This window comes from Trichechus manatus, unplaced genomic scaffold, assembly GCF_000243295.1.
Source record: "Trichechus manatus latirostris isolate Lorelei unplaced genomic scaffold, TriManLat1.0 scaffold00068, whole genome shotgun sequence".
NCBI classification, from domain to species: Eukaryota; Metazoa; Chordata; class Mammalia; order Sirenia; family Trichechidae; genus Trichechus; species Trichechus manatus.
The window spans coordinates 4,937,216-4,963,826 of record NW_004444004.1 but is presented as its reverse complement, the minus strand read 5'-3'; the positions used below and the strand labels follow the sequence as shown (position 1 = coordinate 4,963,826).

General features: G+C 39.6%; 1 protein-coding gene across 5 annotated transcripts in view; it reads right to left on the bottom strand.

Moving 5' to 3' along the window:
• Positions 1–1,247: 1,247 nt before the first annotated feature.
• The window catches only part of PAK3 (p21 (RAC1) activated kinase 3), a 339,855-nt gene continuing 314,491 nt past the window's right edge, over positions 1,248–26,611 (bottom strand). For 3 of the 5 annotated variants that reach the window (XM_004379772.2, XM_004379773.2, XM_004379774.2), the window contains 5 exons: positions 24,860–24,977; positions 23,312–23,411; positions 22,632–22,828; positions 5,071–5,208; positions 1,484–1,573 (listed from right to left, as the gene is read on the bottom strand). In XM_004379772.2, the coding sequence (XP_004379829.1) occupies positions 1,484–1,573; positions 5,071–5,208; positions 22,632–22,828; positions 23,312–23,411; positions 24,860–24,977 (643 nt within the window). Of the gene's footprint in view, positions 1,574–5,070; positions 5,209–22,631; positions 22,829–23,311; positions 23,412–24,859; positions 24,978–26,611 lie in introns of all 5 variants that reach the window. The other 2 variants (XM_004379776.2, XM_023734474.1) reach the window with 2 other exon arrangements.

The window sequence follows — 26,611 nt, the reverse complement described above, 5'->3', positions numbered from 1 at the left end:
TTTTTAAAAATAGATATATGGTGAAACAATAGTTAAATTTTGGTATTTTCCCAAGCTACAAAAGGAATTCAGTTGGACTTGTATTTCTTGGGAAGTATGATTGCAAACCAAAATTATTTTCACTAAAGAATTTCAAGATCTTTGTGAACATGTTTTTGAAATTCAAAGCCTGAGAGACTAAGTATGAACATACCATATCCTGAAACAGAAATTGGTGATACATAGGGATAAATAGTAACAAGTTCCTACCTAGAGCCAAATATTGATTGCGATGTAGTTTTCACTGACCTCTTATTTCTTACAGAGTGGATGCTTGTGATTATCTGTGCTCACTAGGCCTTTTTTTTTTAATTATTAAAACATTATAAATTGTCAAAATGAATCATTATCATACAGAAATGTTGGTTAATGGGCTCATTGCCCCCTGATGTACCTGTTTTACAGTGTATATGTTCCACAAGCACAAGAGATGATTAAATTAGGTATCTTTACCTTTGTTCAGTTACTTCCCAACAAGTATTTCAGTATTACACACTTATCTTGTTTTCCTTTTGGCTCTCAGAGAAAGACTCATTTTTGTTTAAATATGTTTCTCCTATCAGGGCTTCCCAGGTTTAGGACCTGGACTTGCCCAACAGGAGTGCCACTGTTTCGGTGTGTCCCTTTTCAGGCATCATGAAGATGAGCAAGCTGGTTTATATAAATGATAAATCAACTGCCTCTTAAGCATCATTGTGAGAACATGGCAGGATTTCACCATTTGAGCTTTATTTAGATATACAGTTTTTAAAAGCCCTTCCTGAACACACATATTCCTCTCTGCTTTTGGAAAATGTCTTAAAAGAAACCTTTTCCAATACAAATGCAGAAAAATAGGTACACAATCCAAGCCACCACTATAGAAGAAGAATAAAAAATTGCAACTCTATTAGGGCATGGACTTCCACTTGTTCACACAGTACTTGCTCTGTTTATGTTTTTTTTGTGTGTTTTTTGTTTTTTGCTTTCTTTTTTTTTAAAAAAAGTGTTGACATCATTTTTCTGGACATCTAATGACAATGCATGTGAAAAACATCACATTGGGTAAGGAGTATTGAAGGAGGTTCGAATGCAAGAGGGACTACTCTCTAACTTAAAAACAAACACAACACTATGAAGAGGGAGTGTGCATCTTTGAGAAACCATTTTCTTCAAAGTGAATGCACAAAATGAGGGGATTCACTACTGGCTCTTTCGCTTCACGGTGGAAATGACCACTTTATGGCCACTTCGACATCGCTGCCCTGTTTGGGCTGCGATTCAGGCTTACAAATAAATTACATAATCTGAGGGAGTAGGAAAAAGGCTTATAAGAAGTTTCTATTTATTTGAAAGTTAAAGAACCCCCACCCCGTTTGACTGTCTTTTCTTCCATCTTTCCTGCAGCAGAGTTTTATTTCAGTCTTACTCATGAGGGAGATGGTGTGGGGTAAGGCTTGCAGTCCTAGCGGCTGCTGTTCTTAATTGCTTCCTTTGCAGCGATAATCAGAGGAGTCAGGCTGGAGAGAGGCTTGGCTAATTTTAAAAATGGATGCTGCAAAAAGATAAGAAAAGAAGAAAAAGAGGAATTACTGGAATTCTTTCCTCCAACAAATACATTACTTTACATTTTCAAGCAGTCTTTTTTTCATTAAAATGTATTTGGAGCACCCAATTAAGCGTGTTTAATTAAACACAGTGCCAGCTTTTGTCCTTCAGATGTTTTTGTCCTTCAGTGTCATGAAATCCTCTGGAATCTGATGGGCACAGTTAGAAACTCAGAGTAGGGGTCATGTAAAATCTCACTGGTTGCACCAGCCTCACCTTATTTTCTTAAACTGATGAGTTTATCTGGAACAGCCCTACTGCCTGAAAAAGAGTATCTCAGTTGACCACCAAAGAACTTGACCCTGAAGCCAGTGGCTTCCTAATTGCTAACCCAATAGCTGTGCCTCCACCATTTCCCTTTTGGGCCCGCTGCAGTGCTTAATCCAAATAAATATCCCTTCCTTCTTTGAGACGTTTTCCTCTTTTTGTTCTCTTCCCACCTCACACATACCAGAACTTGCCTCTCATTATTTTCTTTTCCTAATTTAATTCTTTACAAGTCTCATTTTCTTTCATGGTTTCACCTATCATCAGCTTTACAGGGATGATTCCCAAATCTGTATTGTGGGACTTGATCTCTTTCCTGAGCTCAGGTCCTACCTCTCCAATTGCCTACCGGGTATTTTCTCTTGAGTGTCCTTCTGTCATCTTAAATTCAGTATGTAAAAACATATGTTAAAGTCTCTCAAACAGGGTACTCTTGCGTGACGTAAAGTCAAAATACCATATTTTTTCTGCAAATGACGTGCCCATGTACTAACGCGTCCACACATATAACGCACAGAAGTGATGAAATTATGTAAAATGGTTCTGGCATAGAGTGCCCATGCATACACTATGCATGTCTCCTGACATTTCCAGAAGTGAATATCTGCCTGATTCACCCGTCCTCCCATATCACAGGTAAATCATATCATTCTGTTCATTTTCTTTCTTTCCATTCCATTTTCCTAGTTTAGGCCTAATCAACTCAATCTCAAACTATTAACAGTAACTCCCCTTTGGTCCCCCTGCCTCCATTTTTTCATATTGCTAATTCTTATGTCTACTACCAAATTAATCTACCTACACAAAGGTTTTATCATGTTTGTCCCTCAGATATCTTCAGTGTTTCCATACTGTATACAGCCCCAACTCTTTAGCCTGGTGTTCAAAGCAGTCTATGGTCTTAGAGCTTCCCTCTTTTTCACTTCAGCTAGACTTTTCTATTTTATGTTCTCTTAAATCTTGCCTATATGCCATTGATTATACCCTAACCCCTCCATCTGAAATTCCTTCCTTTTTTTCCTCATACTATCTAAAATTGATCCATCTTTCAAGGCCCAGCATAAATCTTTCCTGTTCACAGACATGTTCTGATCACCCTAGTCTACAGAGGTATTTCTCTAATCAACATGATATTTACTGTTTGAATAGCCATTTGTTTTGAATGAGTCTCTAAAAAAGCCTTGCATTATCTTTTCATATACCCAAGGAGATTGCAAACTTCTTGAGAGTAGGTATCATGCCTTCAACAGTTTCCTATCACCCACTGGACTCATGCTTTGCAAACATATGCTGCTCCGTAAATATCAATTGACTGACAGAGAATTGTATTAGGGCCATATAGAAAGCATACAAATATTCAAGACCTGTGTCGTCTCTCAAGCCTTTCCAGTGGTGTGAAATCACTGAGAGATGATCACGCATCTCTCTCCTTCTAACCTCTAAAATAGGCCATGATAGGTTACAGTCAGAGAACGGAATTATATGGACTTAAGTTGATACGCAAGTTATTGCTTACATGTATGAAACGAAAAGATACAGCAAGCAAACTATACAACTTAGACTCAAAATACAATTTTGCATTAGTCATTTGACTGGTTCAGATAAAAGTAATCATTGGGGTATGAATTAATTAGATAATTGATTCAATTATCCATTTAACTGTATAGGTACCTTAAGAGTACCTCTATGTTCACTCATTCTTAGAAGACATAAGAGGAATGTGTACCAAGGTGTGGATATAGAGTGGTGGGAGGGGTAAAGAGATGAGTAAGTGAAGCACTCAAAAGATCAGATTTTTCATCTGTAATCTGAGTTTCTATTAACTGGAGTATCTCAAAGGGCCATTGCAGATTCGACGTTCTAGGACCCTATGACAGCATGTGAAGAGTTCACACGTAGCAGACAAGGAGTAGAGCCTCCTCAGTTCCTCCAAATCAGTTTATCCCATGTGTGATTTGCATTGGGTTGGGACATTTTTTTGCCTGGGTGTGGCTCTGTGTTTCTAGAGGGGGTTCACAAGCAATAGGAAATTTTTTTTTTTTTCTGGCCTAGAACAGACTGAATCTGGGGCTAGCACTCTATATAATCAAGTGTTGCACCTTTTGCTTAACTGACATATGTGTTCAAAGTCACAGACAGAACATTGTTCTTGGATGTTACAGATCTGGATATATGTCCCTGAGGAACAGTCTCAGTGGTAAAGCTATATGTGTAATCCTGAAAAACCAAAAAATCAAACCCGTTGCCATCGTGTCAATTCCGACTCATAGCGACCCTATAGGATGGAGTAGAACTGCCCTACAGGGTTTCCATGGAGAGGCTGGTGGATTTGAACTGCCAATCTTTTGGTTAGCAGCCTGAGCTCTTAACCACCACGCCACCAGGGCTCCCGGACATGTGTTAATTTATCAATATAAATATAACTTTTTCTCTAAATTGGTTTGTGTGTGTGTGGTGGAAAGCCAGACAATCCAGAGTTCAAATCCAGGCTCTGCCACTCAACAGCTGTGTGATCTTGTGTTAATTATCTCTTTGAGCCTCAACTTCCACATCTATAAATGGGATAATAACACCTATCCTACAGGGTTGTTGTAAGAATCAAATGAGGTTATGCACGTAAAGCGTTCGGTCCATAATAGGTAGTAATTATCATCATATATACTAATCCCTGAGAGCCACGAAAAGGACAAATGGTTACAGAGGCACTCACCACTGGATGGTACTCACCCAGGCAAGCAGGTGCCTGCCAATTGGCATCACAAGCAAAGGGACTTTGACCAGTAAAGCATTAGAGTAGCAAATGCCACGGAAATAATTGCATAGTTATATAGAGAATTACCTCCAGCCAAGAGCACCTGTATACAACATCCAGGGGCACAAGTAGAGTTTAGAACAAAACGTCAACACCAGAGGGTCACATTATTGTTGTTGTTGTTGTTGTTTTCCTTGCAAAATAAAATTCCAGGAAGAACAAAAGTGATCTTTAGATTAAATTACCATCTTCTCAGAAGGAAGGCAACATATCAATCAGTCGTGTATTAGATGCATGCCTATACTTATGCGCCTGTGGTTTAAAATCAAATGGTTACAGTCTTACTCTAAACATCTCTTACTGTCACATGCATGAAAAATCTCAATATAATGACTGTCTTTGTCATTGTCCTATTTTATTTTCACCTGCAAAAGCTCCTTGGCAGATCCTCGCCTATCCACATCCATCTCAAGACAGCGATTCAAAAAGTCACGGAATACAGCCGACAGTCTCTCAGGATTCTGGAGCTCTGGGGTTCCATTAGTGGCTATCAGATATAATGCCTATAGAAAAAAGAGTAGACAAATCTATTCAGCACATACATATCAGGTACGTGGGTCGGCACAGAAGGTATGAACTCAGTTTCTTCTGGTTTACTCTCTGGGTCTTAAAAATTCCATTTTAGAAAATCAGAGTGACATATATTTCAAAGTTCCTATAACATTTAGAAATTATCACTCTTGGCAGAATCTGACAGTGAGGCACTCCACCTTCAAAAAACTTTGAAATAAGTGTTATACGGTTGTCCTCTGAGAGTTAAGCCAGTAAAAATTCATACATAATGAATATGTGATTAACCACCTAGGAGATTAAACCAAGGGATTGCCTGTAAATCTGTGACTCTAAAGAGTTTGGGAACACCCATACATCCAATCATGGTGACCTGAGTATAACCTCCAGAAGGCTTAATGGAAAACTGATTGTAATTTGCTAAGTGGTTACTGAATCTATTTTTTATCTTGTTTGAAGAATATCTATGAACAGATGAGGGATGAACAAACTAGGTTATAGAATTAGAGAAATACAAAGAAGAGGAAGATGGCAGTGCCCAGCTGAGAGGCAACCTGTGGGGCCCAAATACTCAAGTACTTTTGTCCTGTGGCAGATATATCAATTATATTGATTATATTTCCCATGTAGATCTATCTGTAATAACAGAAAATAAGAGAAATGTTGACAGTTGTTGTCCTGGTACTTGACAATTTACACACACACACAATCTGAGATATCACTGTTGTGTAAGGCCACTACCGAGAGACATTGATTCATGGTGTGCCAACAGAATCCAGGTCCCTAGACTTCAAGGGAGAGTGTCGTCAGCTTTAGGACCATGATTAATTTACAAAGGTAAACCCATCTTTTGAAGGCTCTTGACAGGCAAAAAGCAGCCACTCCTGATGCCTTCCCCTCAACAAACACTTCTAGAACATTTAGTATGTACCAGGAATTATATTAGGCACTGGGGACCCAAAGATGAATAAGACAGTGTCCTTTCTTTCAAAGAGCACACAATTTAGTAAGAGAGACATAGATAGCTACAATACAGTAAGATAAGAGCTAACAGATGAATGTAGAAAGTGCTAAGGAAATACAAGGATGCAATTTGCACCAGAGCTCAGAGAAATCTTGACAGAGGATGCTGGCATTTGAGCAGACTCTTGAAGGCTAAGTAGGAGTTTGCCTGCAGGTACTGCCACCAGGGCTATGCCTGCCCACGTAACGAACCTAATTCAGATGAAGACTTGCTCCCTCCTGAACTTGCTTGGGCTTTACAGCAAATTATCATCCCTTTTACCTTCCTCACCATGATTTCTAACATTATAATTAAAAGTATTAATTAAAAACATTTCTACCAAAGTCCTTCCCAGGTCAGTTTCTATCAGCAGGCGAGGACATCTCTTCTCCTCTCCAGCAACCCCCACAAATGCACCTCAGAAAGGGTTCGGAAGTGCTCTTTAATCCACTGTCTATCAACCTATAGCATGCTCCAGAACCACCTGGAGGTTTCCTTAAAACGCTCATTGCTGGGCTCCACCCTCAAAGTTTCAGATTCAGTAAATCTGTGGAGGAGCCCAAGAATTTGCATTTCTAACGAGGGTCCTGTTGAGGCTGAAATTGCTGGTTCCAGGGCCACACTTTGAGAACCACTGGTTTAATCACCACCACCCCCCACCGCCTCCTCCCCCCACCGTCATTAAGTAATGGGCTAAACTAGAAGTTCTCAAACCCGTCTGAATATTAGAATCACCTGTGGGAGCTTTTAAAACTCCTGATGCCCAGGTCTTACCCCTAGACCAATTAGATAAAAATGTCTGGGGGCAGAACCCAGGCATCAGTGTTTTTTAAGCTCTCTGGGTGATTACAATTTGCAGCCAACATTGAGAACCACTAGCTGAGGACCTGTAACCCATCCTAGACTTAATAACTTTGAATCTCTGCAATTTAACCACCTCCTTAAGTAATTCACAATCACACCAAAATGTAAAAGCCACAGAATTCCATAGAGGGATTCTCTTACATAGATATGGGTGAGAATTACAGTGTCACACGCTTCTATAGAGTGCAATGAAACCTTGCATTTTCTTAATACATTAAAAAATTTTACATGTTAATAGACCTCCTTCCACACAAACACTTTCCTTTCCCCCACCTCTCACTCCTTTCTAATTTTCATCTCCTTAGTGGATGAACAACAAATAGAAAGTCAGTGGCAAATCCAGTCTTAACTAAAAGGAGTTGAGACAGAAAAAGGATGCTCAAACTGCTTTCTGGCAATCATCGACTGTGCTACAATCAAATGGGGCACAACCACAGCAGTTATATTAAATAAAAAGTTCACACGGAGTGCTTTTAGTTCCTGGATAATTACTGTTTGAAGTACCTGTCCTCATAAACCATCTCTCTTCTCTTATTAAAAGAAAATTGGTTGCTGCAAATTACATTTGCTGCCTCCTTCTAAAACTCTTATTTCAGCTGGACACATGTCTCCAAACTTACTATCCTTTGCTTGCTCTTTTCTGCTCTGTAACCAAGCCCAGCCCTGAACAAACAACCTCTTTTCTCCTTTCCACTCTCTCTAGGTCTGTATGTACGCCATAAGGTTCCATTTTCTCATTTTTCTTTCATCATTCTTAGCTCAATACATTCTACTCCATATAATCTTCTTCCTTACAAGTACATACACATCTTTTTTTCACCCAAGTCCTTCTCATCTCTGTTCAATCCTTGCCTAATTACCTCAGGAAATTCATGGCCCTCTTTCCATTCCATTTATGAATCAAAAAAAAAAAATGACCCTCATCATAGTTGTTAAGCTTGAGTAGTGCTAGTGATACCATGCATCCAGGGAGAAGAAAGCTCTGTAATTTGAAGGAAAAATCAGAAGTAACAAAGAGCTAGTGCTACCAATCTCTATAGACTTCAAAGAGCACATATGCCCTCTTCAGAATTGCTATGAAAAGCCTGGCTGTGGTGGTTGTTGTTGGTTGGGGGGGTGGTGTGGAAGTGAGTATGGCGAGTATTGCTTGGTAGCATAACAGTTGACACATGCCCTGGTTGATCAGTGTTGATCTACTTAACGTTCCCTCATCACCAATCTAAGTATCAGTGTAAGGCTGCCTTTTACTCAACACTGTATCATAATTTTTTTATTGTTCTAAAAATACAGATAACACTACATTTGCCAAGTCAACATTTTTCATATTTACAGTTTAGTGAGATCAATCATGTTGTGCAACCATCACCAATATCTGTTGCCAGGCAATGATTTCCCCCTTTCTCCCTCCCATCCCTTGTAACCACTAATAAACTTTGGTCTCTATACATTTGCCTAGTCTAGGTATTTCATATTAATGAGATCATACAATATTTGCCCTTTTATGATTGAATTATTTCACACAGTATAATATTTTCAAGGTCTGTCTACGTTGTGGCATGCTTGTATCAGGACTTCATTTCTCTTTATATCAAATATTTTTACATGTCTTTAAATGTTTTTCAGAAATGTCATTTTAAGGACTGCATAAGAGTTCATCATGTGGATGCACCATAATTGCTAAGCCATTCCTCTATTGTTGGACTAATTAAGAAATACACGTACTAAGGGAAAAGTTGAAAGGAGACACACCAGCATGCTAACAGTGGTTCTCTCTAGTTGGCAGGATTCTTGATGGCTTAATTTTAAAAATATATTTTTCAATTTTTCCACAATGAACACGATTGCTCTTATTTTTTTTAAACCCTCTCAAAACATTATTTAAAAAATAAACTTAAAAAGCTGTGGTGTCCAATTCACACAAAAATCCTCATCTATTCTCTTTGTCTTCCTAGGATTAAACCTGCTTTTCATCAAGCACTACCCCTCTGAGGGAAACAAATACTCAGACTGTTTATTTTTCAACTATTGTTTTCATTTTAATTGCAACAGCATTATTTCCAACTAATTTCCATTGCAAAAATCTACACTTTCAGTTATATTATGGGCTAAACTGGGTTTTGTGGACTGGCCTGGAAACCTAATCACCATGTATAATGCTGCTTCTAGGGAAAAATGTACTCTGAGTTCCAAATAATTAACTTTAAAATTAATTTTTGGAACACATCCTGTGTGTAAGCTGGGTACTATCTTAGTAAAAATAAAATTGTTACCCACTGCTCTGCTAATAAGGGACAAATAACAGTTGCAGCCAATAAGACTAGCACACAAAAAAGGGTTTTAATATCAAAGTCAAGTCTTAGATGAAGGACAATTGACCTAGGCATGAGTGATCATATTTTGGTTTTATCTGATTTATTGAAAAATCAAAAGAAAATGAGCTGGCTATTAGAAATTAGGCTACCGTAGAGATTATCCATATAGTTGGCTGCCTTCCCCAGGGGTCTAAAAAACTCTAATTAATTAAAGTTTCTACAGAATGCAGAAGAAAAAGGTGTCCAATTTCTGAGTTTTTGAATGGAAAAGAGGGTATGTTTCACTATTACCCAATCTATTGGTTTTCTTCTTCTCCAAAACCAATCCATATCTGTATTCCATAGCCCCATTAATGGTTTCACCAGCAATCAAATAACTCAAATAAGAAACCATCATCCTTGAGTTCTCCTCCTTCCTCACCTAGCAACCTTTCCTTCCCCTCACCCTTACTATGATCAGTCTACCAAGTCCTAGTAATGCAAACTTCAGAAATGTCTTTATACTCATCCACTTCTCTCTATCCCTGTGGTGTCTGCTTAAGCTTGGGCTTCTCTCAGACTGTTACAATAACCCCCTAATTGGTTTTCCTTACCCAAGTCTTTTCCTTCTCCAGTCAATTCTCCTTATAATCTTTCTCATCACAGATCTCATCATGTCATTCACTCCTCTGCTTTAAATTTTTTGGTGGCTCCCCATGGTCCACGGATGTGGTTTTCAAACTGTGCTCCCCAAAACCCTCCTCACAAGCTTCCAAGAGGAAAAAAAGGAGAGAGGGAGGGAATAGGCACAGAGATTCTAGCTCTCTGCCCTCACACGTTTCTTTCAATCAGAGAAATTTTTATTTTTTCTCTATTTATGCTTCCAAACAAGGTTTCATTTGAGCTAAGGGATTCACTAGAGTCATTTGAAAATCAGTAGTCCACAGGACATAGTAAAGACTCCTTATCATGGGATGATTTGGCCCCATCCATACACATACACATTGGCCAAAGCCAATTTGCTTTGTTCACACTAATTTGCTCAGCATTCCCTGAATATAAAATGCTCTTTCAAATCTGCCTAAAATGATATCCTCCTCTCTTTTAAGTGCCTGGTGAACTTCTACTTGCCTTTCAAGCTGTGGTTCAAATGACATCTCCTCTTTGAAGTTTTCTCCATCTCTCCCAGACAGATATGGTGAGCAGCCATACTGGTTTTCTGGAGTCTGTTCTAATTTTAACACCGAAGGCCTCATGTCCCTCAAGCAAAACAGGATAGTTGGTCACCCTACATTACCTCCTTTGAGATCCTGTAACCCTTTGTTTCAGGGGCCCTGGTGGCACAGTGGTTAAGCACTTGGCTGCCAACCGAAGAAAGGTCGGCAGTTCAAACCCACCAGCCACTCCACGGGAGACAAATGTGGCAGTCTGCTTCCATAAAGATCACAGCCTTGGAAACCCTATGGGACAGTTCTATTCTGTCCTATAGGGTTGCTATGAGTCAGAATTGACTCGACGGCAATGGGGTGTAGCCCTTTGTTCATAAGTCTATTTTCACATTGTATTGTGAATACTTGCTACTTGTTTACATGTCTGTCTTCCCTCCTGGACTGTGAGTCCATGGAAGGTAGGAATTGTGTCGTGGTCATCTCTGGATTCTGTGGCAATTGGCTCAAAGTAAGTGCTCAACGAATGTGATGCTGAAGGAAATAAGAGCCAAAGTATACAAATAAATTTAACTGAGCTGGGGATACAACAGACTTTCATATACAAAATATTAAAGCTCAGAATCTAAAATAATCTATTAAAATATAAGGAGATATACAGAGAATTTTTTAAAAAGGGCCTTTTCAGAGCTGAGGGGGCCTGGTATCCAGTAACTCAGACTACCCACTGCTCAGTGTGGGAGAAGGAAGAAAGTTACACACATGAGCAGTGTATGTAAAGAGCTGCCATCAAAGGGAGGGAAAAGAAAGAGCACCACAATGTGGTAACCTGCTGCAGACAAACCCAGAGAGGAATAGGGGGAGAGAACAAGTGCTCCCTGGAACTTGAAACATGGCTCAGAAATGTACTCTTCTCTGGCTGATCCTTCCTTGGACAGAGAAGGTGTTCTTGATTAATATGTTACATCATTAAACAAAGTATGTTTTCTGCCTAAGATGAGGTAATGTAGGCTCCATAACCTACTGACCTTATAGTGTTAGAAAGACAACATTTGGCCTAAAGAATGGTAGCTTTCTTCATCATGATATACATATTACCTAGAAGTTTCAGATTTTCTGGAATTCTTAATAAAAACTCTAAATCTCTTGGCAATCACACACAAACATCACAGTTTTCACTGAACCCAATGTGCAACTAAATTTACCTAAAAACTAAAAGAAAACTACCTTATCAAGTTGAATGAGTGAATTCAATTTACCTTATTAGCAATTTCCTCAGTTAAAAAAGATCAAAGTAGTCATCTTAGAAATTACCACATTTCTCCAAAGAAGTCCCAAAACAATCCATATGTACTCAGTAAATTTTCATTAAGGCAGTTTTGCAACAGGACTAAACATTTAATTAAAAAGCTTTAGTGTGTGACTTCAGTTCATTATAGCAGTTTATCAAGTTTAGGTTAAGATGTTAGAAAACAAACCAGGGGACATATATGATAATGTGTTAGTCACCATAAAAGGCTCCAGCACTAATATGAAGACTCCCTTTACAAAGAGGGTAGAGTGTGGTAAAAATTTCGTTAAGTTCAATATTTAGGACTCAAAACAAATTTTCCCATGGAAGTAGTGTTATACATGCTAAGTGGGCTCCAAGCCTAGCCCATAAAAATCTATTTACTAGGTATATACTGCAAAGACTTGAAAGCTGGGACTCAAACAGATACTTGTACACCAATGCTCATTGCAGCATTATTCATGATAGCCAAAAGGTGGAAACAACCCAAGTGTCTATCAACAGATGAATGAATAAACAAAATGTGGTATATACATATTATTCAGCCATAAAGAGAAATGAAGTTCTGATGCATGCTACCACATGGATGAACCTTGAAAACATTATGTTTAATGAAACAAGTCTGACACAAAATGACAAATACTGTATGATCCCACTTACATGAAATATCTAGAATAGGCCAGTGCATAGAGATCATAGTCTCTAATAAGTGCTTTCCAAGGGCTGAGGGGAGGGAAAAATGGGGAGTTATTTCTTAAGGGGTACTGAGTTTCTGTTTAGGGTGATGAAAAAAAATTGGAAACTGATAGTGGTGCTAGTTGGACAACATGTGAATATAATTAATGTCACTGAAGTGTACACTTAAAAATGGTTAAAATGGCAATTTTTGTTATATATATTTTACCACAATAAAATTTAAAAAAATAACATAGAATGTAACTGAACTATAAGACCAAGAGAGGTACTCATCTATATATCAATATCTGTATAAGTATTATGTTCATGAGAAGTATTAATAGATAACATTTATTGAATGATTACTACTAGCTCATATAATCCACACAACCCCCTGAGGTAGACTCCATTATGATCTCCAATTGACAGGTGGAAGAAACTGAGCCCTGTGGGGTTAAGTATGATAACTTGCCCAATGGCACACAACTAGTCATGGTGGAGTTAATATTTGAATCCAGGGAGTGAGAGTCCAGAGTCTACGCTATACAGCACTGTATAATACCACCCCTCCCTGTTCTCAGTCTCTGGGGTAGGGGCTCTCCTAGCAGAGGCAGTCAAGGGACCCTCCAGAGAGGAGGCACACTGAGCATGAGTAAATAGTTTATTTGCTACACCTCTACATCTAGAGAGGAAACGGAACCTCTCAAGTCATTCTTCACCTGCTTAGAACTAGGGAACAAAGAGCAGGTACACGGAGGAGTTTCATACTGTATTCACCAATGTCTATATGTATGTATGTTGAGGGTTTATAAGCAACGTGTACTCTGGTTGTTGCCTGCAGCCTATTCCTGTCCTGGTTCCTTTCTCATTTTAGACTTTTCAACTAACTTCGAGTGTTTTATGGGAGAGATTTGACAATGAGTGGTTCGACCACCATGTGACTTAGTTTTACTCATGACCTGGGATTTCAAAGGTTACAGGCCAAAGTGTATTGCTGCCTCTGGTGTTTATGGATCTCATGAAAGGCCCTGACATTTCTTTATTTCTAAGAAGAGAGTAAATAGGGTTAAATAAGCAAAAAGAAATTATTACATTACAACTAACCTTGTATTGGAAATCATGGTGGCATAGTGGTTAAGAGCTACAGCTGCTAACCAAAAGGTCAGCAGTTCAAATCCACCAGGCACTCCCTGGAAACCCTATGGGTCAGTTCTACTCTGTCCTTTAGGGTCGCTGTGAGTCGGAATCGACTCGATGGCAACGGGTTTGGTTTTTTGGTTTAACTTTGTATTCCATACTCTGACTTATTCAACCCAACACTCCATGGTGATAACAGAATGAGCAATATGGTCAAATAGAGCTCCCAACTTGTCTTGCATACTAGTTCTCATCTGTCACCAAATTTTGTGGGGGCATTTGTTGTTGTTTTTTTAATCCTTAAGATATCATTTAAAACTAACCTATCATAGATCTATCCCCTTAAAGGCTGATGGTAAAAGGCAATTAGATACCGCTAGGTGTTAGCCTAGCTTTAGAGTACTTCTCTCAAGCATAAAGGATTGGCCAATGCCAGAAAATAAGTACCAGATGATTTGAACGTGCTCATTCGAATCTCTCGGTATTAAAAGTACTTCTCAGGAAATACTTAACAGGAACTCACTGGGCTATGTGTGCTTATGGAACACACCTGGGCAGCCCAAGCAGTATCCAGGGTTTGGGACTGTGGGAGTGTTGGGAGTGGGTAAGGGGTAGAGAGAGGAAATGAAGGAAAGCAAAATGGAGCAGGAGGTAGAGGAGAGACGCTGTGTGAAGAGAAGGAGCAGGAGGAACTGGGGCGAGGACAGGGGCCAGAGGACAATGAAGAGAGAAGGTGGCTGGTGGAATGAAGAGAAGAGAAATGAAAATAAAGACTGCGGGGTCAAGGGGGCCTGGATTCTAGGTCCTATTCAGCTACTGCCTCATTTTTCTGGTCTTTACAACACAAAACTACGTCTCTATTTGGTGTATCGACTTCCTCACCTTTTATTTTCTCTTCAACCCACACCTAACTTTTGAGTTCTAAGGTACATTTTAACATTAGATTTGCTCATGTCTCATTTCAGAATATTAGGACTGAAAGGGACTAACTCCCTGATTCTTCTGGGCTTTTCCAAATTACCATATTAGGATCAAACAGCCTGCCTGATATGCTTTGTGGAATATGCTTACATAAACTGATTTCAAGTTCTATTTGATATGCAGCTCATCAGCTGAACAGCTCTGTACACAATAACATCTGATTCTTTCCATCACACCCCAGAGTCTACACCACATATCCCTGCAACAGCTTTATCACTGCAGTGCTCTTGTCTGGCTTCTCCCTGAGATTACTATCAGAGAGGGGTTACTGAGTCCCACATGCAGCATCCTTCACAGAATGATCAAGCGTCTTTGCTTGGTAGGAAAGGAGAGATCTTTCCACTCTACAGGCTACAGATTCGGACAAGAAGTGATGAAAGAGATGTCTCTGAGCTGCTTTTTGAAGATTACCCCTCTGGAAGCCCTCCTAAAGACAATGCACACTCAAATGATGGCCCTTTCTACAGAGTCAGGGAAAGTTACAGCCTATCTACAGCCAAAGAACACAGACTCAGAGTAAGGGACCAGTGAATTTCCCTTTTTGTAAAGTAAATCTCATGGGAGGGTCCAACACAGAAAACAAATTAAAGCAGAACTGTTCTGGTGGAACAAAGAACCCTGTCCATGTGACTCTCCTTTGGCCCCTTCATGGAACTACATGGAATGCTAGGGCTCTAGGGCTTCTTGGAATCCACCAGTAACCAATAATCAAGTCAAATTCCACTCTTTTGAAGAGATAAGGAAATGGAGGCCAGTGAGAAGTAATCTAAATAAGATCATGGAGTTCCTGACTGTCAGCCAGGGGAACAGAATTCACTCTTCAACTCATATAATGCATACACCTGCTGGAGAAACTAGAAAACTCCTTGTCTAGTCCCCTCACATTTGTTGGTCATGCCTAGGTGAAAAGTCCTGATTACACCCCCCTCCCAAAAAAAAAAATAAGAGAGAAAGAGCAAGTTGCAGCAAAAAGGTCAGCCTGATTCTTGAGATAATGTTAGAACTCAGGGACAGAGCTAAAACTGCCCTAATTCAGTTAACTTTCTCTCCCGGGAAGCTTATCTAAGACATCTCAGAGTCATCTCTTATCAGAATGCAAAAGGTCTTCTAAAATGCTGTTGCAACCAAGTTGGAAAAGGTACAAAGATGGGGACAAAAGTAAAAAAAAAAACCTTAATTGTCAAGAAAACCCTGATTTTCTTGGTACAGTAATTTCTCACTGGCAACAACAGACTTCAAAACCCAAAAAATAAGACCCAAGAGTGGGCATTTCAGTGGGCAAATGTCCATCATCAAACTCCATGATTTGTCTCTTTAGGATGAACTTTGATGTCAATGGACTTAACTACTTAATTCTAATGAGCCCTGGTAGTGCAATGGTTAAGTGCTGGGCTGCTAACCGAAAGGTTGGCAGTTTGAACCCACCAGCTGCTCCATGGGAGAAAAGACCTGGCAGTCTGCCCCTGTAGAGATTACAGCCTAAGAAGCCCTATGGGGCAGTTCTGCTCTGGGTTGCTATGAGTCAGAATCGACTCTGTGGCACACAACCACTACTACTTAGTTCTAGGTCTAGTACCTATTAGGGTAATACCCAATGCCGTGAAGTCTATTCCTACTCGAAGCAACTCTATAGCACAGAGTAAAACTGCCCCCATAGGATTTCCAAGGCTGTACATCTTTATGGAAGCAGACTGCCACATCTTTCTCCACAGGAGCAGCTGGTGTGTTTAAACCACTGACCTTTCGGTTAGCACCCGAGTGCTTTAACCATAGCGCCACCAGGGCTATGCATTCTTGTCTTATTCCCAAGCAATGCTTTAAGGACGTATGAGGAATAATAATTGTGGGATAAGGGAGTGTCAGTCTTGGTCAACAGTGGGTCTCCGATCACCAGATTTTAAATTTTTCTTTCTTCTTCTCTGAGTCAGAGGCACTTGGATTTCTAGTGTGCTGTGGAATCAATTTCTCCTTTGGCTGTCTTCTGGGTCATAACTCACCAGTTTGAGCTGTCTGCTTCTGAATTACAATCTAAATGAGACTTGCAGCTAGCTTTCCTATGGCTAAGTCCCATTTTCCTATGCTGAATTCCTGACAACCCATGATTCTTAAGAGCTGTCTATCTTTTGACAGGCAGTATTTTTTTGTGATTAAAAAGAAAACCTGTTACTACTCTATAATTATTTTAGTTGCAGTTATCCTAATTCGTCCCTCCACTTAGGCATAGGTTTCCCCTCAAAGTAGAAGGAGTGTCAACAAACCATCAATAAACCTTGCTGTTCCATAGTGGCTTACGGAAAAAGAAGGGAATGCTCCCAGCTCTTCCTGAAATACATTCAAAACAATATTGACTGAGTGCTAGCAAAGTATGCTTGCTTCTCTGGTGCTCAGGAAGTTTATGTCTGCCTTTAATTCCAAACGAGCACGCGCCATCAAACCCAGACATTCCAATCCACAGCACAGGTTCCAGTGGTCAGAGTGAGCTAGAAGCAGTTTGGCCCTTAGTTGCCGTTTTTTAGTTACTAGAGATTCTCTTATTCTGCTCAACTCTCTTCTCTAGTCATACAGGATAACCAGAATTCCCCTGGTCCTATAACAAATAATAAGGATAACCAACATTTGTGTAGAGATTTAAGTGCAGGGAAAGGGGGAGAGGAAGCCTCTTAGTGCAGACAACAGGTCTGATTTTAGATTTCTGCTGTCCTTTCTCCCTTGCCATACAGGTACTGTACTCCTAATCACTAGTATTCAGATCAATGGCTTCATTTTGCACCAATATGTACTAGGTATGCAGTAGCTAGCACATTCTAATGATGATCTCAGAATCCATTTTCAGGAGAGAAGCAAACTTGAAAAGGGCATTATCATGGAGGTATATGATGAACTAGTGTCATTTCTTTTTTGATAGTGTTACTGGGGTGGTAAATCAGAGAATGCCATAGAGTACATACATCAGGATTTCAACAAGGCTTTTACAGAATACTCATGATATTTTCCCAGTTTAAATGGAAAAATATGGGCAGAATAATAGTGAGTTCTTTTCTGATTGAACAACCATGCTCAAAGAGAGCTGATGAAGGGTTTTTATTTTTAAGTCTGGACTGTATTCTGTAAAGGACTTGCCACAGAGCTTGGTATTTGGCCTAGTCTTGGCTTACCATTTTTACCTGGGGGTGGGAACCTATCACCAGGAGTCCTTAAAGTTCCCCCAGGTGATTCCAATGTGCAACCAAGGACGAGAAACCACTGGCCTAGGATGTGTGGTTCACATACTATACCATATACAGTTTTTAACAACCAGATGTCTCTTATTTATACCTATCACTGCCTTTCAATGATCCAATGTTTGATACACTTTCACAGATGCTTAGAGCAAGGGGAGAAAGACAACACTCAACATTCCTTCAACTAGGAAAAAGGTTTGGAAAATTACACTTAAAAAAGGGCTCCAGAGGGTCCAGTGGGGACTTCGACTGGATGTCACTGAGAATTTACAAACACCAATTTCATCAAAACCATTTGACAAGAACAGTAGTGTTATATGTGAATGCAAAGGTAATAAAGAGGCAGTCTCTCAGTGCTGAGAAACAAAACAAATCAAATATTTCTTTTACAAAAATTGATTCTGCCACCATATTTAGAATCAGGTCATTATAATCACAGGTTTAAAATATTTATCTTTCAATTAACAAAAAAGTTGGGCAGATCAGCAGAACACCAATATTGGATTTCCATATCCATAGGGAAAATTCGATTTTAATCCCAGTCACGTTGGCAAAGAGAAGGAATAAGACACTTTATTATTGAAGGCTGCACTGAAAATGTCCTTGGGTCACAGAACAATATATCCAAGGCCAATTACGTTGAGTGTAGAGATTTCAGGCACTGGGGGACAGTAAGATGCTTGTGTCCTCTCTGTCTCTGGAATGGTACCAACCTCATAGTATCAGTACAGTTAATAACTCTCTGACCTTTAAAAGGCATTTTAGGAGCAAATTAGGTCAATTAGTAAAGAGCAATTTTACATTTTAAAAAATCCTGTCCAAGCTACTGGAACTAAGAATTCAGCAAAGCAGCAGGGTATAAGATCGACATACAGAAATCAGTTATACACTGCTGGTGGGAATGTAAAATGGTACAACCACTATGGAAAATAGTACGGCGCTTCCGTAAAAAGCTAGAAACAGAAATACTACATGATCCAGCAATCCCACTCCTATGTATATATCCTAGAGCAATAAGAGCTGTGACAAGAATAGACATATGCACACTCATGTTCCTTGCAGCATTACTCACAATAGCAAAAAGATGGAATTAGCCTAAGTGCCCATCAACAGATAAATGGATAAATAGTGGTACGTACACACAATGGAATATTATGCAATGATAAAGAATAATGGTGAATCTGTGAAACACCTCACAACATGGATGAATCTGGAGGACATTATGCCGAGTGAAATAAGTCAGTCAAAAAAGGACAAACATTGTATGAGACCACTATTATAAATAGTCAAGAAAAGGTTTACACACAGAAAGATATATTCTTTGATGGTCACCAGGGATGGGAGGGGATGGTAGGGAAAATCACTAACTAGAGAGTAGACATGTGTTAACTTTGGTGAAGGGAAAGGCAGTACACAACACGGGGGAAGTCAGCACAATATAACCAAGGCAAGGGAAGACACTGAGAGGTACACAAGAATAAAAAGCAAAGATGGCAAATACTATAACATAAACAATCCTGCAACAACAGTAATGACAAACAATAATTTACAAATGGAGACATAGGTAGATACGTATGCTGAATAGGTGTGGAAGGGTGTATGGGAGTACATCCATGTGCATATATAGGTTTGGCTGTGGATATTTCTACATACATATTTGTATGTGCTGCATATGTATAATATTGCACACAGGGGGCACAGTCATGGAAACATCCTAGACATAACCAAACACCTCGCAGGACTGAGTAATGGCTTAATAACTAAGACAAAGTGTAAACGACCTTCAAATGTATAGCCCCAGACTACACCCTTATCTTCTGTTCCGTGTTACCTGCTTATGGTAACTGTACTGAATGAACTGTGCAGAGCCCTCTACTCCTTGAGGGGATGGAGGTGCAGCGAGTGGGGAGGGAAAATTCTTGAGAGAATGGGGAATCCAATCTCCCTTCATGAATGGGTAAAAAGCACTCTAAGCATCCTTTCCCATTTTCCTTCTATACTGATATATAGAGTTCAGCGGTTAAGAGTGTGGCTGCTAACCAAAAGGTAAGCAGTTCTAATCCACCAGGCACTCCCTGGAAACCCTATGGGGAAGTTCTACTCTGTCCTATAGGGTCACTATGAGTTGGAATCAACTCGATGGCAAGGAGTTTGGTTTTTTTGATCTATCATCTCCTATAATACCCTCAACAACGTGTTAGGTGATTTACATACATTATTTCACTTAATTTTCACACTAACTGAAAAATACATACCATCCTCATTTTACAGATAGAAAATAGGCTTAGGAAGCTTTTAAGTGACTTTCCAAAGGTCACAGAGCTTGCAGGTTGCGGAGCCAGGACACATCCAGATCTGCCTGACTACATGGATCAAATTCTTTTCACATCAGCATGCCACCATCTACCACTCTGTCTTCCTTCTACTTATTTCCTTCTTCCTCCCTCAAAGCCTCAAGTCGTAGGTGGGTGGTAATATTGGAAGAATTTTAAAGAAAGAAGGACTAACCTAGTCCTCCTTCATTGCCCCCCTGAATAAAGCTCTGGCCTGGTCACCAGGTTCCAAAAAAAAACGCAGGCTTCCTACAGGCTCTTTTCATTATCTTTTTCTCTTCAATCTCCCCAGGGTTTCAGTAATTACATTTTTCAAATCCCATATAAGGGAATATAGTCTGAGAGATTGTGCTTTCTCTTTAAGAGAAAATGAGGATGGCATATTTGAAATCAAAAGTAAAAAAGTACTTGTGGCACCTAGCAGAGAATAGGGCTGACTCAGTTTGGACTTGTTGACTGATTAATTAGAGGTTGATCACACACGAAGAGTAATTGAGCAAGGTTAGAGTACATCCTTACCAGTGGAATTCCACAGGGTGGTCTTTCTGACAGAATTTTTTTTGTTATAGCCTTAATGAAGGCTTCCCGAACCTGAGGGTTTGTTAATCTGCAAGTATGTGTTTAGATACAAGACTGTGGATTCGAAGAGACAAGCTGTTAATTCAGAGTTCTAATCCCAGACTAGAAGATGCCTATGAAGATTAAAACTTGTTTCTTTTTTTTTTTTTTTTGCTAACAATTAGCAGCCTAGCTAAAGAGCGATCAATTGTAATTCGGGAACTGAAGAAGGTAATAAATGCATTACTGAAACGAGTTGCTTTGCAGAGCAATTTATTTAATCCTTAAATGCTGCAGGTTGTAAATTACTCATTAGAAGGCAAAAAGCAAAACAGCCATAATCCATTTAGCGCTTCCAAACTCCAAAGATTTAGAGGAGGAAAACCATGGAAACAAGAGGCCCGATGTGTTCTTTCACTGCTATTTCTTAATGGGCAAAGGTGGTCGAACAATAAGGAAAACCCATGTTAATTATCTTGATGCGCTGGTCGATAGGTCAGGGGTGGGCTTGATTAAATTCATGAAGGGCTGACCCACAAGCGGTGGGAAAATGCCCCTGCTTTTCCACTCAGCCCTGTAGGCAGCTAATCAGTGAGCGCATCGCACCTCCAGATTGTCTCATGAGACCAGAGCAACAGCTGATGGCATTCAGTGGGGCTTTCACTCCTATCTGTTGTTTTCCAAGCACCGCAGGGACTAGGACAAGAGGCCAAGTATCAGAGAGGAATTAGGATGGGTAAGGAGGAGGCTCTTCCTCATTCCGTACATAGGGACTGCAGCTCCCCATTGCAAAATATTCAGTTGCAAAAACAACCAGGCAATCCTTTTGTAGGCTTCTGTACACGTATAGAAAGTCATGTGTAGTTGACTTGAATATGGATTTTACAAGCTTAACCTGAAAACGTTTAACCACTTACTCAGGACAATGGTTTCTGTACACCAAGGGTAAAATTCATTTTTAGACTTAGTAGCGGCAACACAAACGATATACAAGATGCTTTTGGTACTGGCACTGTGCATGGGTTTCTGAGAGGAGAATTTGAGTCTGCATGTACTCTTTCATCAATGCGATGCCCTTTATATAATACAACTACACACCTTCTGGCCAACCCTTAGGGTATATACAACAAAACAGCTGCTGGCTTACTTCTGCACTTGAGCAAGCCATTTCATTCCTACTCTTGTGCCTTCTCCCCCTCATGATCAACAAGTGTATTTCTGAATAAAAGATGGTGGGGTTAGGCTACAAAATGGAGCTTTTCTCTTTGTGGAGGTGACCGGACCACATGAAGATCAAACCTCCAACTCTCCAGTAGCAAACTGACCCCACCCAACCCAAACTATTTCCATGTATTTCCTACTTGACAGTCTAATTAAATTTGTGATCTCACCAGACTGGCGCTGTGTTTATCTCTGTGTTCCATTCAATACTCAGCAAGCTGTTGCTGCTCAATAAATCATTACAGATAATGAAACAAAATCAAATTTTGAAAATTATAGCTCTGGAAATGCATTTATTTACATTTAAAAAGTAATTATAAAGTATTTCCTAGACAGATCATTTAACCATGGCATAGGATTAAAAAATGCTTTCATCCCACATCTTGCTTTAAAAAAAAAAAAGCCACACATTTTTTACATCAGAATGTAAAACTAAAGAATTTTAAAGATCCCTGTCATTAGAAATGCTGATAACAAAGCACTTTTGAAAAGTGTTGTGATATCTTAAGATACACTGAAAATAGCTCACAGTAACTTTGAAAATTATAACTTTGGGCTTCTATGTCATCTGTTCCAGGAAAGAGCCCATCCCAGGCACTTTTGGTGGAGGTACAGAATGACGTTTAGCCTTTCCCCTTTTCTGGGGTAGGGTACCAGAATTATTTTCTGACTTACCCTGAGTGGATTTTCATTAAGGTAAGGGGGTTCACCTTCCACCATTTCGATTGCCATAATCCCCAGAGACCAGATATCAACCTTTGGACCATAAGCTTTTCGAGTTACCACCTCAGGTGCCATCCAGTAGGGGGTTCCCACCATAGTGCTTCGTTTACTTTGCTCAGGGGTGATCTGGGCACAGAACCCAAAATCAGCTGCAGAGAAGAAAAGACAGTTAAAATCAGCTCGAATTGTTTTCCTTTTGTAATAGGTCATGTTCAGATATGGCTGTACCTTCGTTTGTTACATACTGAGCTTTCATAACTGCCTAGCTCCATCCTTTTGTTACCTAATCTGTCAGCTGGTCCTGGTTTTAAAAGGGTCTGCAATAACGGGATGATGTGGCATCACTGTTCCAGACCTCACTGTTCCCTCAATCTTACAGAATATGTCAGTTTTCTAACTAGATATTTGCCATTGAGCCAAGGGAAGTCACTAGAAATTCTGAAATATTGAATCCAAAAACTCTGGTCATGATCTACAGGAACACAGTGTCAGAAAAATTCTTTACTTCAAACAGGGCTATAACTGCTTTCAAATCAATCACTTTCTATAGCCATTATCTTCTCAAGATAGACAGTAAAAGAGCAGAAGTTCCCTGATATTCTCTCAAACATCATCTGAACCAAAATACCTACTCAATTTAACAGAGCCATCCATCCCGAGGAGAATATTGTCACTCTTTATGTCTCTATGGATCACTTGGTTTGAGTGTAAGAAATCCAATGCTTGGAGACACTATTGAATCAGAAAAAAAGTTCTATTATATCACAAAGAATTAAAAAAAATTATATGTTTCATTTCTAGATAAATTTTGATCAAGGGTATAATTTTATGTTATCAAGTGAAATAGATTACTAAATATTTTAACACCCCTTTGAAATCACATTACCACTTAAATCAGTGATGCTACTTAGCATTATACAAATGAAGGCTCCCAAGTGTCCTATGAAGACTGGGACATGAGAAGTGACGGCATGATAAATAATCATTAATACAGCCAAACTAACCAATTAATATGATCATACTTTGACCTAGTTATCTGGAGGATAAGGATTCAGCTTGGCCTACAGATGTAGTAAGCTTCTGCTTACACGATATGATTAGACTCAGTAGGTCTGGAGTGAGGCCCAAGAATCTGCATTTAAAACAAGTATCCTAGAGTTTCTGATGGACAGCTAGACTTGGGAACCACTCTGAGACTATGAAGTAACTATAGACACTTGTTTGGAAATGGCTCTGTACTGTAATACTAGAAGACAGAAACAACAGGCTCAGGGTAGTCTATTCTCCTGAAGGACTATAAGTTTGATTTATTGCAGGAAGAGAAAATATGTGTTTGACGGCTATGTGTGCATGTTCGGGGAGGGGGAATTGAAATGAGGGGAGCAAGGAATGAAGGAATTTAAGGGAACAATTTAAAGCAAAGAACAAGTAAAGGTTAGATGAAAATTTTTTTCCCTATCCTTGGTTTAAAAGTTTCAGTGGGTCAGAGTTCCTACTTGACTCTACAGAAAACCTCATCACAATGAATAGGGTACATGGTAATGCCCAAGATGAGACTCCAGTGAGAAGCGTGTTACTTTTTTAATATTGAAAAAAAAATCCTTAATTTAGCTTGAGACTAAGGGTATCACATTGTTATTGGAAAAGAGACAGGCCCTCAGATCCACTGAAGGGCTAAGAAGGATGTCTAGATTTACATATGAAAGCAACGGCTTTCTGGGCTCAAGGAAGACCTTGCATAAATTACCTTCAGAAAGAAAGTGATGAGATTATAAGGTGGTCTGTATATTTACATGGATCACAAGCAGGACAAAATATCAATCATGTAAAAATTCCCCTAAATCAGAAAGAAGCCCCATGCCAACATCACTGTTATTCTATGCTCACTGAGATTACAGCATGAGGGATTAGACACGGTACTTCATAAATGGCATAATAGAACTTGGACAGATCCATAGAAAAGCAACTAAAACAAAGAAGGGGCTAGGGAGAGGAGTGCAGGGGAGTGCTATTAAAGTTAGGATTTAAAATGAGGTTAGGCTCTCCAAATTTTTTTTTGGGGGGGTCGCTAGAAAAGATGTGCTGTTGTTACTTTGGTGTTACAAACATTCTGAATAATCAGAGACTGAGAACTGCTGATTTTGGTGTTCTTGTCAGCGAGAAACACTCTATTTTCTTACCTCTCTGCAGACAGCTGCTATCTGTCCTTCATCCATACAGGTCTCCGTGACCACATCAGTCAAAGAGCCACCAGCCAAGTATTCCATGACTACCCATAGTTCATCACCCACTAAGTAACTATAGCAAGAAAAGAAAAAGACTTTGTCTCGGGCCTAAGGAAGTGAGGACTCTCTTATATCCCCATTAAGAATGAGATTTGCAGTTAGTCTCTGCATTTGGTCATATTAAATAACAAGAAAATATTAATGGTGGTGATAATGAGACACCTCCTTACTGGCAGAAGAGAATATGCATGGGAAAATCAAAGGGTCATCAGATATGACTGTGCACCAACAAGGATGGAAAAGAGTGAAGAGGGCTTTGGTGACTATTGCCAGTCATGCCATAGTAAAAGCTAGTTTCAATGAACAGGAGCAGAGAATAGCCTATTGGGATAACTCAAGCCATAATGTTCACTTCTTGGATTGAACCAGCCCATGGTGTCCAGAATTATAGGATATTTATTCAAATCTCAGCATTATTTTAGAGTCTACTGAATTAATTACTAAAATGTTTTCAGGGAGTTGCTGAATCAAAAAGACTCATGTTTGCAACAGATTTACTGTGCTGAGGTCTTTGTTTTGACAGAAGTCAGTTGTGCCATGCTCATCATCTTTAAGTAGTTTTTAAGGGACATGCCCCAAGTGATCAGATTTGGGGACAAAGGTCTCCACAGCTATACAATTTAGGCAAACAGAGCATGAGATTATTCAAATCATCTGGGACCATCTAAAGGCACTTTAATAGTATTATCAGGACTTGCTGGCCCCTGCTCAGTAGGAGTGACAGATTATAATGAACTGAATAACCCCAAAGGTCTCAACCCTGCTCTAAGGCCCACGTCATTGTGAAGCAAGACTTTCTATCCAGTGACTCTCAAATTACAGTACCCATAAGATTCACCTGGAGTGGCTGTTAAAAACGAAAATTACAGGCCTCATCTCCTCTAGTTATGAAGAGGGTCCTAGAAATCTGCATTATTTACAAGTACCTCAGGTTAGTCTGCTGTGGGTGGTCCCTAAACTATACTTTATGAAATTCTGATCTGGACTATAAAATTGGACCTCTTCCCCCCCTCTCCTTTTTTCCTCCCTCTGTATCATGGGTCTACCTGGCCCAAAGCACACAAAGCTCATTGAGTTTGAAGACCTTGTCTTATTTCCTTTGAATCCTACTCCCCCTACCACCCCGCCCCCGGTACACAGCACAGTGGAGCTAAACAAACACTTATTGAAATTGAATGAGACAGATGTTAACCACAAGTGAAGAGTTAGTGCTGTCTTTAAAGGCCTATTTATAACTCATTGTTAATACCACTGATGAAAGAGACATTAATTATCTGGTCTAGGAAAAAGGTTTGAGATTAAAGTCTCAATTCCCTAGACCTCACTGTCAGTTAATCACAAAGCACCCATTAAAGCAGGGCCATTGTAGTCAGCCTTCTACACTTGGGATCCCAGAGACTGTACTGGCTCCACACAAACACTTGATGAAATGTTTAAAACACCACTGCCCTCGCCCATATGCAGTAGTCTATTTCCTGCCAACGTGGAGTCACAATCTTGAAAAGGAAACAACCCAAACTGCTCATGTTTAGAAATCAAGGCCATAAAATGTGTTTCTTCAAGTGTTTTATGGGTGGACAAAGATAAGGGGGTGCAAGCTTACCAACAGATCTGATATGCAACTGCTTTGTGGCATTTTGAGAAATA